Consider the following 16905-nt stretch of genomic DNA (forward strand, 5'->3'; position numbering starts at 1 on the left):
GGTGGTATTTAATATCCAGTCCAATCATGTATAGGTGCGGTTTCAATGGTCTTGTCTTTTTTTTTCCCTTTCAAATGGGTTGTTATCGTCTGATAAATTTGTCCACGTTAGTGATGACGAGGAGTGAAAGCGACACCAACAAATTGTATGCCTTGCCTAATTGAATGATTATAATGAGTTCCTCTTGTGAAATTTGGTGGTCAACTGCTATGCCCTTGTTGCCAGCCCCCTTGGTTACGATTGAGAGTCGAGCAAACTCCTTATCCGGCAATGGATTTTAAATTAAACAACACTAATGTTTCGAAAAATATTTTGCCAAGCTTACAAGGTATAATCCACTTGAAGGAAAAAATTGCCAAATTAGTCATAAACCTATCCTGTAGAAGCCAATTCAATTTTAAATTTTTAAATTTTGTCAATTTTGTTTTGAACATTTGTAAGAAATTCTAATTCCAATCAATTTTCGTCAAAAATCGCTAACGTGGCAATTGAGTCATCACTGGCCATTCTACGTGACACATCGTCATATAAGTAATTTGCTGTCAAAATTAGTCGGAATGAATACATTGAAATTTCGCGTAAAGATTTAAAACTAAATCGATATATGTATAACGGGTTTAGAATTAATTGGACCGTTTTCCCTCCATATAAAGACTAGTACGACAGTCAATCCATCTCATGATTTGAGTGGTCACATGAACAATGTAATTTCTCAATGGCCCATTTATGGTAACCCCGGGCTGGTCAGGTTAGACTTTAAATAATAGTATGTCGACATAATGACACCATCTTTGATTATTTTGACTCCATCTGAGTTTAATTTTGTCTACTTTTATCATTAGAACTTAGGTCACGTCAACCATCTTTAGATTATGATGGGAGAAGTGCAAAAGCAGCCAAATGTATTTATAATGTAGAGACTTATAAGATAGTCTAGAATTTAAACCTATTGACATTTTCACACCTTCATTTAAAAACTCAAACCGTGGAGATTATAGATCAATAAAGATATCATCCATTATTTCTTCTCACTCCAATCATTCCACAGAGAGATGTATGTGCACTCAACATGAGCGAAGTGCGCACATAAGACTTCTCGTTCATTAATTAATTGTGTGCCCTTGTCAACCTCAGAGTAAATTCTTCACGAGCCAATTTGGCACAAACCCTAAAAATTCACAAACATGGTTGATTCACGATTTCCTTTTACCCAATTTCGCACCCACGATTGGAGTAAAATTATAGAATCATGCTACATGCGCGTACCACAACCTGAGAGCCCCGTGTTAATGCACGGAAACAGTGGAAATAGCACTTTACGATGGCTTTTCTCTCGCACGCTCACATTTGCACTACTTTTGATGCGAATATACATAATTGTATTCAAGGGTGTGCGTCGGTCTCGATCAATTAACTTTCTCTTTATGCTCATTTTACGTCCTCTTATTTTACTTCTTATATATTATATTGCTAATTTTCATGATCTTAGCACTTTCACACTCTTGGATTTTTACCGAAGATAATATGCATTTTGCATCCTCAGTGTTGCTGCACATTCTATGGAGTACGCACCTCCAAAGGGTACAACATAAATTTTTCAAAACTTCAAAGAGCATAAAATTATATATTCTTCATTACAAATGAACTGTAAAACGCTGAACCTATGAAATGTCGCACGAATAGTAAGACAATGGATCCATTCAATTATAATGGAACGATGTTCCTTTCCTTCACTATCTTGTCCATAATCACACACTTTTGATGTCATGTGACAATGAAAACCACCTGAAAAGAGTACATTATTCCTACCGATACGAACTACTCCAGCTAAGGCCCATATCGACGATTTGTACGTACTCGCACATTTCTTGGACACCACCGAGCTACATTTTCTATGACGAACGTACACATTTTAATCAAATGGATATATAAATTATTGACAATATTGGCCTTACCAAAAAAATAAAAATTTATTGACAATATTGGGTCTTTTTTATATTAATAAATGGCACATCATTCAAGGAAAATGGATCCCAGATGAGGCAAGCCAATGGGGTTCACTCGCCACCCACGATCTGAAGACTTTTGACTCCTCCTTCGATGCGAACTTATCTGCACTCATCTTGTTCTGACCAACATATAGAAAGATATGAATTCATTTCTCTTGCAATGAAGGATAAATATAAAATAAATAAACACGAGTAAGATATTATGGTTGGACCTAGATTAAGTTTTTCCCATCAACTTTATAGATTAAGGAAGAAATGGGAAGAATGTAAGGAAACATATCCAAGTCCACGTGGAATTTTATATTAAATAGTGCACACTTTTTTTTTTTGGACCAATGGCATGTGCAATGAGAAAGAGAAATCATATTGAGCTCTGTTTATTTTACGGAAAATAATTAATTTGAAAAATATTTTTTTGAAAACGATTGTTTATATCACTTAAATAGTCAATATTTTCGTTATCTACAGTCATTTATATCTAAATAGTCTCGTTAACGACAAAAATATTTTTCAATTTTTTATTTTTATAAGTGATAGAAATGAAAAATTTAAGAAAATACTTTTTAAGTTATTTTTTTCCTGTGAGGCTTACGCAACCATTATAGATAGAAATATGTACTACATATAAGCCAAAATAGTACTATACACTAAGGTTTTGGGAAGAGATCAACCACCTTAGCACTTGTATTCTAAATTTCTCAGTCATCAACTTGATGGCAATTTCATTGATTGGGGCCGATATAATTATAATAATAAAGAGTGTTGTTGTGGAATAAAGAGGATTATAATAATCCGCCACTTGCCAACTTTTCTTTTTTATTAAATTGATGAGAAAGCGATCATATTCACATCTCGAAATTATTTTTTTGACATCTAAGTGCCAGAGTTATTATGGTGATGTGACGTCATCGAGTCACTTGTGTCGATACCCACTTAAAAGCTTAAAATAATTACTACCTACACAGTCATTTTAAAAGTTTATTACATATTTACCGTTAGACGGATGACATGACAATCTCTTAGTATAAACACCTCCTATACGATGATGAATGTGTAAGTTATTCTTTACTCTAGTAACGGACCAGATAAATTAATGTATAATAAAATAAACATGATCTCGCAAGAATAGTTAATGGTAATAGAAATGGTGGAAGTAAAATTGTCATGAAAGGAAATGATCGAAGGAAGTTTGCCTACATTAGTTATTGGCTTGTTATATCATGTCGATAATATAGCATCGCCATATAACGTGACATTTATATATTTAGTTGCTCAGTGCGGTTTTGTCTCATTTTCTTTTTTAAAGAGGGTAAACACCAGAAAAAAAAATCCTAAGCTATATTAATGTGACATAAATGCTCTAAATTGTTTTTGTGTTGTCGAAAGCCCTAAATCTACTAATTGTGACACAAATACCCCCAATTTTTTTGGTGTCACAAAAACACCTAAATTTATACACGTGATATATACCCTCTATTTCAATTCCATCATGGTATATTTTTTAATAAATTCAGGTTTTTTTTTATGACAACAAAGCTTTTTCTTGGTATTTGTATTGCAATAGACAAGCTTAGTGTTTTTAATGACATAAAAAAAAGTTCGGAATATTTATGTCACAATAGGCATAGTTTTGAATTTTTTTTTATGGTGTTAACCTTTTTTAAAATAAATTGTACATAAACTAAACCTATCCCATTTCTTTAAAGGAAATACCTCCTTGTTGTTCGCCATTTGTATTTTTTCTCATCATTTAAAGGCAAAAAATGTGAACCATCGAAAATATAAAACAAACAGCCTTTCAACGTGCATTTGTTTAGTGGAAAATAACTTATTTGAAAAACATTTTCCTAAAAGTAATTGCATGTGCCGCTTAAAAAAAATGAATGAACGATTTCACTATCCATAAAAATGTTTAGATATAGTGTCGTCGCCAACGAAAACATCTTTCATTGATGAATTTTCAAGTGATATTAGTTATTTTTAAGAAAATATATCTCAAACAATCTATCTTTCGCAACATAAATAGACTTTTGTTGTCGCCAATTGGGGACTTTCTTATTCTTCTTCCCTTCTTTGTTGTTTGGTAATAATTGGCCATGTTTCAAGTTAGCTTTTCTGTCTACTTAATTGGAAACGATAGGCAAAGTGAAATAACCCCAACAAGGGCCACTTGCACCTGTCCACTAATGCGACGTGCTGCCGGGCTGTGTTCCTTATTTTAACATGTCGGGTGCGAGCACACCCTGCTCCCCTCATTAGCATAGTATATTTCTCAAGTCCCATATTCGACTTTACTCTTTTGGTGTTTAACATCTAAGAGATGCCGTCGGGTGAACCAATTTAAAAATTTACTTAGGTCCCACTTAACTAGAAACGTTAGGCGAAGTGAAATCGCATCATAATCTTTCATTAAACTAAGAAGATGAGCTGTTAGTAGCGAAATTGCATAAGATAATCCTCGAGAATTTGTTCGAATTACAAGGAATATCCTGGTAAAGTTCGCCTATTATTATTATTACATTTTGGAAGGCACGCACCACTTTGTGTTGTTTTAAAGCCAGGCGAGAGAGAGGGAGAACCGGCAGTTCAACTCCACTCCTGCCGATGCATCGCCACCACCAGTTCGCTCCCATGCACACGCGTCTTTGAAGATCACCCGTCACCTCCACACACGCACACGCTCTCTCTCTCTCTCGCAAGCGCAGCAGCAGCCGCTAGGTTCGATCTCTTGCTTCCTCCAGGACCGACGACGAAACATTTAAGCGGGTAAAGAAACGAGGAGCAGGGCCTCATCAGGGAGAGAGGGAGAGAGAGAGCGACTACGACGATCGGTAGTCCCTCCAGCAACCCTTTTGTTTCCTTGCTCTCGATCGATGTTCGGTTGATGCCGCCACGTCGTCTCCTCTCGGGTCCCCTGCCAGTTTCTTCTGGGGCTCTCTGATGTATCATGAGCCCCTTTTGTCTGCATTCGTGAGATCGAATTAAATTCAGGACGTTGGAGTAAAACGGGAGTAAAATTGCAGTTGAAAAGTGGACAAAATAGGGAAGAAGATAAAAGAGCTAGAATTGAAAGCTAGTAGCCCCCCCCCCCTCAAAGGATCCAAGAAAGTACAAGCTTTTTCCCTTCTCTCTCGACTTATTTTTTTCTTCTTCTGCTATTCGTCATTAATTTGGCCAGATTCTTCTGCTGCTGCTGTTGCTGCTTGATGCATGCCCGTTGGGTCCCTTTTCATGTCGGCTCTCTAAACCGCCGAGAGGAAATCATAGCCTTCTTTGCGGGGTTTTCTTTTCCTTTCCCTTTGGCTTATTTACTGTGCAGAGATACGGAGGCAACTGAGAGTTAGCGGCCATAGAGAGAGAGAGAGAGAGAGAGGGAGGGAGGGAGGGAGGGAGGGAGAGAGAATACATCAGTTTTCATGGAGTCCTATCTGGGCTTTGCTTGTGGATTCTGGGTTCTTGAGAAAATGGTGATTTTGACCGTACCACAACCCATTGTTTCCTCCTTTCTCTAGCACCTAATTCTTCCAAAAGAAGGAAAAAAATCAGAACTTTCTTTCTTTGCTTTCTAGTGGAGCATAAAGATGATTCCGGTCTTTCCCAGTTGGAATAATCTATGCCTGTGGAAGTTCGTGGCCAAAAACCAAGTCTTTTCAGGTCTCTATTCTCTCTCTCTCTCTCTCTCTCTCTCTCTCTCTACACAGTCACGACCTGAACTTGATTTAAAGCAAGAGGAAATAACTCGCCTTTTAGGTATATTTCTTCTTTTGCAGTGAGGTAAAGAGTTATGCTGAGGAAGAGATCGAGACGCACGGCACCATCACCATCAACAACGGCAGCAACGAAGCAAGCTTTGATGGCTGACTATGGCTGCCTTCCTTCTTCAACGGGAAAAAGCAGAGGAGGAAGCCCGACTCCGGCTTTCCTCCCCTATCCAAAAGTATTCACCAGCAACATCACCGTCAAGTGTGAGATGGAGTCCATCATGAGCCCGACTTCGATACTCGACGCCAAGCCATTTTCCCACTTGAAGAGCTCGTTCTGTTCAGACGCTAACTCTCCTAGAATCTCGGAACCCAAGAGCATTGGCCTAGCCATTGTGGATGCTCTCAGAGATGATAATTGCTCTAAACTCGATTCACGCAAACCTGAGAACTTGACTGTACTGTTTGGCTCTCAGCTCAAGATTCAACTCCCAAAAGCCCCCACCGATTTTGGCATCAAAACAAGAAACTCCCAACTGGGCTTTTTGTCCCCAAGCGTGGGTCACTCTCCTGCAGCAAATAAGCAGGAGGCGGCAATTAGACCCCCTCCTCCTGGTGGGGTTGTTTTGGCTGGTTCGATTTCAGCCAGTGAGATGGAGCTCTCGGAGGACTACACTTGCGTGATCTCCCATGGGCCGAACCCGAAGACGACACACATATTTGACGACTGCATTTTGGAGAGCTGCTGTGGTTCTATACAGTTATCAGAATCGGATTGTGGGAAGGACAATGGGTTGTTTCTGGGGGACCATTGTAGGTTTCCTTCTGAGAGTTTCCTTAGCTTCTGTTACACTTGCAAGAAGAATCTTGGAGATGGAGAGGACATTTACATTTACAGGTCAGTTGAAAATTTCCCCCATCTCTGAAGCAGAGCACTATGCTCATGTTGTCATGCAAATTCCATGCAAACTGAAGGTTTAGATTTGCTAAATATGTAGAAGTTCGTTTCTAGAACTATGCTGTGAACTGATCCGCATCACTTGGTCTTCAGTTCATAGCTGCTCAATTCATATGCTTCTCATGTTTCCATTTCGACCTACTAAAGGTTATATTCTTTTGGTAATTTCAGGGGGGAGAAAGCGTTCTGCAGTGGCGAATGCAGAACGCAGCAGATAGAGCTCGAAGAGGGCATGGAAACTTAAGTCTCCGTTGGGCTAGGCGATTCCTCATGTTTTCAAGCTACCCGCTGTTTCTCCTCCTCCTTTTCTTTGCTCAGTTTTTTGAAGTCTTAGAGCTTTGGAAGAAGAGTCCCCACCCGTTCCCTGTCAAATTTTGCCTTCCCTTGTTCAGATCTTTGGCAAGTACTTTACCTTTCAGGCACAGAGTCTTCTGATGGGACTCAGGTTTCCTGTGATCAAATTTTGATGGAGTGATATAATTAGGGGAGTTTGCTATTTTGCTATATCTTGCTGTTTGGTGTTGTGTCAACAGTAGAACACAAGAGTTTTCCGATGGGACTCACTAAGTTTTTTCTGTGATCAAATTTTGATGGAGCGATGTAACTAGGGAAGTTGCTATTTGCTAAATCTTGATGTGTGGCGTTGTTTCAACAGTAAAACACAGTTTTTTCCGATGGGACTCAAGTTTTCTGGGATCAAATTTTGATGTAGTAATAATTAGGTAAGTTTGCTATTTGCCAAAATCTTGCTGTTCGGTGCTGTGTCAACAGTGGTACATGGCTTGGAAAGTGGGTATCATAGTCACGACACTGATGTATGACCAAAAGCTAGCATTATGGGGGGTGCTTATCTCCCTTTTTCTTGACAGGAGTCATAATAGAAAAAACCAAAGCACAGAGGACCAGTGTTTGGCAAAAGCAAAAGTGGGGAGAGAGGGAGGGGGAGGGTAGGACCAAAGCACATAGGACCAATGATCAAATTGAAGTGATTCTCCTCACTTCTTTGTGTGTCCTGTTGTGCTTTTTGGACAGCCCCCCTTTTGCTGCTCTGTCTCACTACTCCATGGCACAATGATCTCAGGGCTGAGTTTAGGAGAGAAAGAATTAGTAAAGAAATAAGGGAAAGAATTAGTAGAATATATGTAGTGGTTGATGACAACTTAGTCACTGTTGAATTAAATATTTCATGAGCAATTCTAAAGTTTGATGACAATGATGCCCTCCCCCGAGATAGTGTTTTCTCATTCGTGTTCACGAAGTGCGGGGCTAGGGATTCTCGTGCTATGGTTAAATCCACGTGGAGTTCGGTCCGATGCACGAGCATTTTCTCTATCGAAAAGCACTTTATCCCGTTTCTGATTATTTTTACCTCGGGACAAGAACGATTCGGCATGTTTGGCGTGGAAGTACCGCCGGGCGGGCTATAGCCTCTAGAGTAGTCGCATGTTAGCAATCGTGCGAAATAGTTATGGCAATAAAGATTTCAATCATTTCTTGGCATTGTTCTCCTTAGTGGGACTAATGATTATTATTGAAGGAGGTTTAGGTAAATGATAATGTCTGTTTAAAATGATTGAATGAATATAAAATTGTCGGTCGAAAGTGAATTATTCTATATGAGACAAGTGTGTATTGTGTTTGTCAACTTCAAGTGAATTTTAAACGGAACGTATCCATCTGTCCGCCCAAATCCAAATGTTCGATTGGAAAATACCGGGTTGATATAATATTCGACCAAACAAAAAATACTTAGTCGGAAATTTATATGTATTGAGAATGCATCATTTTGCATCATTTTTACATGAAATTCACAGATAAAAAAAATAAGGAAATAAAATGATCGACAAACGATTTGAATTAAACTTCTCGAATTGGATGTGGAACGCGAAAGTCGCAAATAATATTCTTTCACCATGATGGAACCAAAGCGTGAAGTCCATGTGATTGGACTTCCTCAATAGAATCAGAAGTACTTTTGTGGTTTATAGTTTTTGCGGGCACTTTCACAGATCTTTCAAGATCCGTCCTTTGCAAATCGGTGACTAGCGAATCACAATCTAGATTGTCTATTAAAAAAATCTTTGAAGTGTTTTTGAGATACGGCATTTTGTACACGAAACAAGGGAAAATTCACTAGGTTTCAATGTTTTCAAGTTGGTCGATCAAGTTCCTCGAGGGATTAAATCCATCAAATATATTGAAGTCACACCTTTGATGTGGCACAAAATTTACATGTTGCTTTGATGGACGGAGTGACAAGTTAACGAAGTAAGAAGCAATCACTAGTCACTGTCTCTTTATTAGTGTGATTGAATCTCAAATGTTCTAGTTCCCGCCTAAGAACTGAAAATTGGGCTATGTGGGCTTGGAACTAGACCAATTGGTCCAATTCGGTTTCCTAATGGGTTAATGGAACCAGTGGCCCTAGTCCAAGTTACTAGTAAATCCCAAGTATGCTGGTACAAAGATCTCCACTTGACGAGGAACACTTTTTACATACAAATTTACACCTCAATATGCAAATAATCTTCGAACTAGGCATTATATACAAGGCTATCATAGATAGGGAAAAGTGCCAAAAAAGTCCTAAACCTTTTTACGTTGTGCAAATTTAGTCATTTCCGGCTAATTTTGATCAGATTTTGCTAACTAGACGTCGGCCGACTGACGTGACCTAATCGGCGTTGACGTGAATAACTTTTAATAATTTTTTAATATTTTAGACTTTAGATTTTAGATTTTTTTTTTTTTTTGTCTTTTTCTCCGGTGGTCGTCGAGGTCCTGGGCGATCGGCTAGAGGCGACGGCCGGCGAGGGCGAGGCCGACCTCGCCGGCCACCTTGCCAACGGCGAGGCAAGCCTCGCCCATGCTCGGCGAGGGCCGACGAGGCTCGATCTCACCAGATCCGGCCATGGGCGAGGCTTGCCCTCGTTGGATGAGTTGAATCTGGCAAGGCGAGAATCGCCCATGGTCGGCGAGGCTCGACCCTCGCCCGTGAGGTGGCCGGCGAGGGCAGTCGCTGGACCTCAGCGATCGGCTGGAGGAAAAAGACAAAAAAATTAAAAAAAAATTAAAAAAATTAAAATATTATTAAAAGTTATCCACGTTAGTGCCTATCGTGCCACGTCGGCCGACGAGGCCGGCATCCAGTCAGCAAAATCCGGCCAAAATTGGCCGGAAAGGACTGAATTAGCACAACGTAAAAATGTTTAGGACTAAATCGACACCAAAAAAAGGTTTAGAATTAAATCGGCATAAAGACAAAAGGTTTAGGACATTTTTGGCACCTTTCCCTCATAGATATAATTACGAGAGAGGGTGTGACATGGCAGTGCAATGACACACATTGCGGGCTCCATTGTTCAACATGATGGATGTTGAGAAAATGTTAGGTATCCAAGTTGTGTCAACTCAGCAAATACTCATCCAATGAGAACGTACCACGTGTTGTGTCTGGCCCACTTTGCATAATTCTTCTTATTTCCTCTCTTCTCTGTCCATTACTTTTTCCTCCCTCTCTTTAGCACTTGCTTTTTCCTCATCTTCTCTATTTAGCACTTGTTTTTCTTATTTTCTCTTGCTTGAGCCCTAAGCCCAAGGCTCATGGCTACTTTGGCCATGGAGCTTGACCTCAAACCCGAAACTTGGGATAGCCTTGATCGCTCGAGTTTGAGCTCAACCTCAAGCTCGTGGCAATTGCCACTTGAGCTTCAACCTTGTGGCCATGGTTGCCCGAGCTTTGAACTCTCGTCCATGGCCAATAGGTTGAGACACTCAAGGACATGAATCTTCAATATCGAGTTTCCAGCTTCCATGGTCACAGAATTTGAGCTTGGTCCTAAAGTTGCTAGCTTGAACTTGAGCTAGCGGTAACCATGGCGGCTTGAGCACAAGGTTGCGATCATGTTTGCCATATCTTGAGCTTACGGCCATGGCCACCTGAGCCTTGGCATCTTGTCGCCATGGTGCCACTTGAGCTCAAGCTCACAAAAGCCATGGTTTTTGGAGCTTTAGGCATGTAGCTATGGATGCTCCATGGGAAAAAACAATGGAGAAGATGAGGAAAAAAACAAGTGATAAACAAAAAGAGAGGAGAGGAAAGGGAGGAAACCATAATGGATATAGGAGAGAGAACAAATGAAGATTTATGAAGGTGGGCCCAATACGACACATGTTGCCCAATGAATGAACTGGTATTTTGCTAAGCTGTCATAACTTGGATACCCAATATTTTCTCGATGGATGTTGGGACACGTCATGGAAAACCTCACAAAAAGTGTGCACAACGGAAAATTCTAGCCCAACAAGCAGCTTGCTCGAAGTGGACTTATTCATCTTTGTGCTAATGGCTCCTTAGAGGGTAGAAAAAATTTGAAGAGCAAAACGTAACAAGACTCTCCACCCTACTCTTCCAAGAAAAGAGGGTTTGTGTTTGGGAAGGAATTAAGGAGTATTGTTAGTTTTCAATATATTACATATTTTTAATAAATTTTTAAAAAATAAAAGAAAATAATCGGTCCAATTTGAGTGGTTTGGATGGGTGGCTCCACCCTTGGAATTAGACCAAAATTCATCAGTTCCAATTATGGAAACCGGTCACCTGAGAAACCGCCTAGTATCGGTTGGCTCAATCGGGTTAGGACAGTCCATTTTGATCATCCTGATCATTTATTATAGGGATATATTTACTAGAAGTACTAAAAGTTGTTATGAAAGTGCAATTGAGTCATAAAACTTATAAAAAGTGTAATTAAATCCTAAAATTTATCAAATTGGTATAATCAAGTCATTTTATTAATTCCATCCATTTAGACTAATGGAAATGCTGACATGGTTTTTTTAACATTTTTCTTTCCTACATAGCAATGACATGGCGAAAACATGAAGCACAATGTTAAAATAACGTCATTTTGAATTAAATTCTAATTTTTAAACAATATATTAATTAAATAAAATTAAAAAATTAAAAAGAATACATAAACAAAAGGAGCAGGGCAAGGGCCCTTGCCCCCGTCGCTGAAAAGGGTCAGTAGGGGCTTGGCATTGTGCTTTAGCATTTTTTTGGTCCTTTTTTGTGTTTCTTTAAACAAATTTATGTTTGATTTAATTAATATTTTTGTTAAATAAATTACAATTTAACCCACATCATCGTCACGCTAGAGAAAAAATATTTAAAAAACCATGTCAGCATTTTTCATTAGTCTAAATGGATGGAAATAACGGAAGAACTCGATTGTATTAATTTGACACTTTTTTGCAAGTTATTGAGTAATGATGAGCATGGTTTTAGGGCAGAACCTGAAACCTGAGAATTGGACCGATAATAACTTATCCGTTTTTAAGTTCTAAATTATGCATGATAAGTTTCAGTTTTTGCAAATTGAGGAACCTATTTCGATTAATAAATTCCAGGTTCTAGGTTTATGGAACTTTGAACCTATAACCTAGAACCTGAAATAAGTTTATGTATTTTTTTTATCTATGTTTTCGTGCAATCCAACGATATTCCATGGTGTTCGATGACGACTATATAATTCGAGCTTTCATTTTTTAATTAAAACTTTTACTTCACGTGTATAAAAATAAGTTATGATCAGTAAATTATAACAGTAAGTGATGTTTTTTAAAGATGATAATTTTTTGCAATCATTTAATTAATAATAAAGATGGAACCTAAGTGGACCATGTCCATCACTATTGAAGTGTCGAACAAGCTTTTTTTAATCTGGCTTGGAAATTGATTCTGGAACGCATGGTTCAATCATGAATAGGGTCTGGAATATAGAAGGACTTTATTCCTTTTCCTTGCTAAATTTGATGGAAACAGTTCCATCTTTTTTTCGGACGAACTCAGAGTCCGTAGATTGGAAAGGCCAAAGGATAAGGTGTACCAAAGGTACTTAAACGAAGATCCCTCCATTGATACTCTTGGTGAATGTGATAAATACCAGTTTATGGTTTCTTATGCACCACCTCCACCACCAGAGTTTAGCACTACACCCCAAGTTTCACCAGATCCATCGAAATCACCTCCATCATCACCTTCTCAGAAAAAATAAGCTCTCTCCCCATTCTATAAGCCAATTTTAAAGTGGGCCAAGAAGCACTTTTACCCACTTGAAGCTCCAGCAGAAATAACACCCACTTCCTCCATTGCCATGTTTCATGACACTGACTTTCTCCCTCTTGTCAAAGAAAGTTCTAAACTCTCGTTTCCTGCTACAAAGGAATTCATTGATCCACAAGGCAGATATCGCCATGTTCATAAGATAGCTATGCCTACTGATGTGGATGAGCATGGGAGACAAAGAAAGACTCTTGCTGCTGAAGCCGTTCTAAATTGGCAATCGGAGATTCTGTTAGCACAAAACAATGCTTTCAAAGCAATTGATTCCAAGATTGGAAATGTGCAACAAGATCTTCGAAAGTATGATGAGACCACCAAGAAAATGGTTTCTGAGTTCCAGAAGAGGCTAAATGCCTTGGAATCAAGACAACGTCTAGGGTATCATCATCTGGAAAGCCCAAAACCGGAAATAGAAAAACTCAAAAGACAAATCCAACTCCTTGAAGAAGGAAGGTTTAGACATTTTGATCCATTTGCAACTCCTGTAAGAACTGGGTATTTGCCTCTACCACCCCAGACGTCTATCTTTGTTGCCATTTCGGAAGATTCTTTCAGGAAAGAACCACATATGGCATAGGTATGGAATCGTCTTAAAGAATCTACAAAAGGACAAAGGAAAGAAGAAAATGCCCACAGAATCAAGTTCGATCGTCATAAAGGAAAGACCAGATCAGATGATGTTATCCAATCCATTAGAATCTTTTCTAAAGGATTTGGGTACTCAGGAGCAACCTGTTCCTGTTATCCAATAGCCATATCCTACCCTTCCAAATGATCAAACTATATTTCTAACTAAACAAACTGTTCCTACCACTTCTGAAACTAAATCAGATTCAGTATCATTTTCATCCTCTTCATCCTTCTCAATTCCTGATAATTCCCTTCCTATTGCACCAGTGACTTCATCTATATTCATGGCTGATACTCCAGATTAGGAAATGGAATCAAATTACTCCGACCCAGAGGTTGTTCAGAACAATCCGGGACACCATGTGTCCATGGCATCAAAGTAGTTTTTCACCATCGATGATATCCCCTATCATAAATGGCCAGAAAAACTTGAAGAATTTCATACTTGGTTGAATACTCAGTCCATCACCAACCATGATATGAATGATGTCATTTACAACTTTGTCACGAGGTTCATAGGAAGCTTTAAACTTTGGTGGAAATCAGTATCAGAACAAGACCAAATTCATTTTCTGATGTCACCAGATTTTAGCCATGCCATTACTTTTTTATATCATTTCTTTGTGGGAAAACCCACTGACCTCATAGAAATGAAAAGAATAGAATTTTTTGAAAGAAAATGTTGCTCCCTCCAGAAGAAATATCTTGATAAGCATTATCGGGAAATGCTTCAACTTTTTTATCAGATTGGAGCTGATCCAAATCTAAAGCATGTTTTCCTGACTTCCATCCCTTAAGAATTATCCTAGATGGTTGAAAGACCCTTTTTTGGAAGACAAAGGAGAGTATAGGATATTCCTTTGGGGGAAATACAACAAGAAATCCATTTATGCCTTGAAGAATTGTGCCTAAAGCGCCAGATGGTCTGCATCTACATCACAGGCGATAGAGAACTCAAAATAGCTTGCTCCCGCCAAAAGCTAAAAATCAAATGTTCCAAGAAAGATTGTGATGATACTTGTGGAAAAGCTTCCCGAAAAAAGAAGCACTTCAAGAAGTATTGGATGAAGAAATCATCCAAACATGGCCACAAGCACTTCCGAAGAAAGAAGAAATGGTGCTACCAACGCAAAAGGAAGGATCGCACGGGCCATAAAAAGTCAAATCGTTACTACATCTGCAATCAGAAATGATATTTTGCCAAAAACTGTCCCCAAGCCAGAAAATGTCAGCATCATTTGATACATCAAATTGAGAATGAAACAGGTATTTCTCTTGAAAATGATGATATTGAATCATTGTTCTTTGCTTGAACAAACTCTTTGTGTCATTCCATGTTATCACACTTCCAATGAAACTGAGTCAGATTCAGAATCTGAAGATATTTTTCACATATCACCCACATCTGCAAAACCAAGTCTTGACATATTCTCAAGTCAAACTCACCATCCCCATTTCCTTGTAAAAATCATCACCTCAAAGTTTGCTAAACCTATCACTGTTATTGCCCTCATTGATACCGGGGCAAGCTGTTCGATTTTGGATACCAAAGTGCTTCTTGAAGAATATTGGACTCCTTATGTCCGATATTTCAACTCTACCTCAGGAAACACTTTCTCCACAAATGTGAGAACCATCCTTGTAACTGCCCAGTTATTTCCTCAGTGTTCTATAACCACAAAAATCTTTGGATCTAGTCTTCCCAACAAAGACTTAATCATTGGTTGGGACATCATGACTCAAATCTCTCAATTTCGTATCATCCCAGGAAAATGTCTTAGATATAAAGACCAATTCTCTGAGTTTGTCAATATTCAAAGATTCTTTTCCATTCAGATGAGTCTATTAGATCCAATCATGCAAAAATTGTTAGAATCTTGTTCAGAATCTCATTCGGAATTCACTCAAAAGTGTTCCCATCCTTTGTGGGAAAATCTAGAATTCTTTGTTCGCCTTCCTTTCAAGAAAAATAAAGATATAAATCCAACTAAGGCGAGTCATATGGGAATGAAGCTAGAATACTTGGCTTTAGCTCAAAGGGAATGCTCAGAACTATTGCAACAATGCCTTATTGAAGTCTCCAATTCTCAATAGGCTTGCAAAGCCTTTTATATCAATAAACGTGCTGAGCAAAATAGAGGAAAAATGAGACTGGTAATCAACTATCAACCTCTCAACCTTTTTCTCAAAGATAATAAATTCCCTTTACCTTCTAGAAATTCCCTCTTTACTAGCCTAACTAAGGCCCACATCTATTCCAAATTCGACCTCAAAGCCGAATTTTGGCAATTGGGCATCCATCCTGAAGATAGATCCAAAATAGGATTCTGTATTCTGAACCAGCACTTCCAGTGGAAAGTTCTTCCTTTTAGCCTAAAGGTAGCACCATCCCTTTTCCAAAAGGCCATGTGTCGTATATTCCAACCAATTCTCTCAAGTGCTGCAGTATATATCGATGACATCCTGCTCTACAGTCATAATGAGCAGTTATACTGTCAACTCCTTGAGCAATTTGCAGAAATCGTAAAGAAGCATGGCATCATGCTTTCTCAAAGAAAAATGAACATTACCCAAACAGAGATTGAATTTCTTGGTATGTACCTCAACTAAGATACGTACTACCCAGGGCCACATATTGCTCAAGAATTATTGAAGTTTCATGAAGATAATTTCACCACAAAACAAGTTCAACAATTTCTTGGGATCATCAATTATCTTAGAGATTTTGTCCTAAATATTGCAAAGCTTCTGATTCCTTTGCAATCTATGCTGAAGAAGAATCCCCCACTTTGGGGAAAAATTCAAACTAAAATAGTCGATGAGCTTAAGGAGATAATGCAGAATCTCCCACCATTACAGATACCATCAATAGGGAAGAGACTTCTTCAAACTGACGCTAATGATGAATACTAGGCAGCCATCCTGTTTGAAGAAATTGATGGTAAGAGACACCTTTGTAATCACAAAAGTGGAAAGTTTTCTCAAGCTGAAATGTATTACCATTCCACTTTCAAAGAAATCTTAACAGTAAAAAATAGAATCAAGAAGTTTGAATTACATCTCATCGGCCATCACTTCCTAGTAGAATTAAACATAGCATCTTTTCCTTAGATAACCAAGTTTAAACAAAAACAAATTGGTTAAAATCTGTAACAGGATAAGTTCCAAATTCTAAGGTATGTAGGATATGTTCCAGGTTTCAGAAAATAAAGAACCTAATCTAACAGGTGGGTTCCAAATTCTAAATGAAACCTGTATAGAACTTGGAGCTGCTCACCTCTAAATGCACTTTTGTGACAAGTTTTAAGATTTTCAGTAAACATATCTCTTTATTATATGTTGCTTATGGACAGCTTGGACCGTAATTTTGGCCCAACCCGACCACCTATACGTCATCGCTAAATCAGGGGCACATCCAACACAAGAAAAGTTGGTAACAACTACAAGACTAGAGCAACCCAAAGAAGACGACCGTCGCAA

The 16905-nt window shown here is 38.6% G+C and overlaps 1 protein-coding gene across 2 annotated transcripts; it reads left to right on the plus strand.

The window, feature by feature from the left end:
• The first annotated feature begins 4553 nt into the window (after positions 1–4553).
• LOC104414788 (FCS-Like Zinc finger 8) lies at positions 4554–7343 on the plus strand. 2 transcript variants are annotated; one of them, XM_010025959.3, is made up of 3 exons: positions 4554–5663; positions 5760–6608; positions 6840–7343. In XM_010025959.3, exons 2-3 carry the CDS (start codon positions 5794–5796, stop codon positions 6910–6912), a joined length of 888 nt encoding a protein of 295 aa, XP_010024261.1. In that variant the 5' UTR covers positions 4554–5663; positions 5760–5793; the 3' UTR covers positions 6913–7343. The 2 variants fall into 2 exon arrangements, with proteins under 2 accessions (XP_010024261.1, XP_010024262.1); XM_010025960.3 differs by having other exon boundaries at positions 5780–6608.
• Positions 7344–16905: the final 9562 nt, after the last annotated feature.

This window comes from Eucalyptus grandis, chromosome 8, assembly GCF_016545825.1.
Source record: "Eucalyptus grandis isolate ANBG69807.140 chromosome 8, ASM1654582v1, whole genome shotgun sequence".
NCBI lineage: Eukaryota > Viridiplantae > Streptophyta > Magnoliopsida > Myrtales > Myrtaceae > Eucalyptus > Eucalyptus grandis.

What these genes read in the sequence shown, in the direction of transcription:
- LOC104414788 (XM_010025959.3), top strand. Translation starts at nt 5,794, where the DNA reads ATGCTGAGGAAGAGATCGAGACGCACGGCACCATCACCATCAACAACG. An exon ending in GAGGACATTTACATTTACAG is followed by an intron (nt 6,609 to 6,839) that starts GTCAGTTGAAAA and finishes TGGTAATTTCAG; the next exon opens with GGGGGAGAAAGCGTTCTGCA.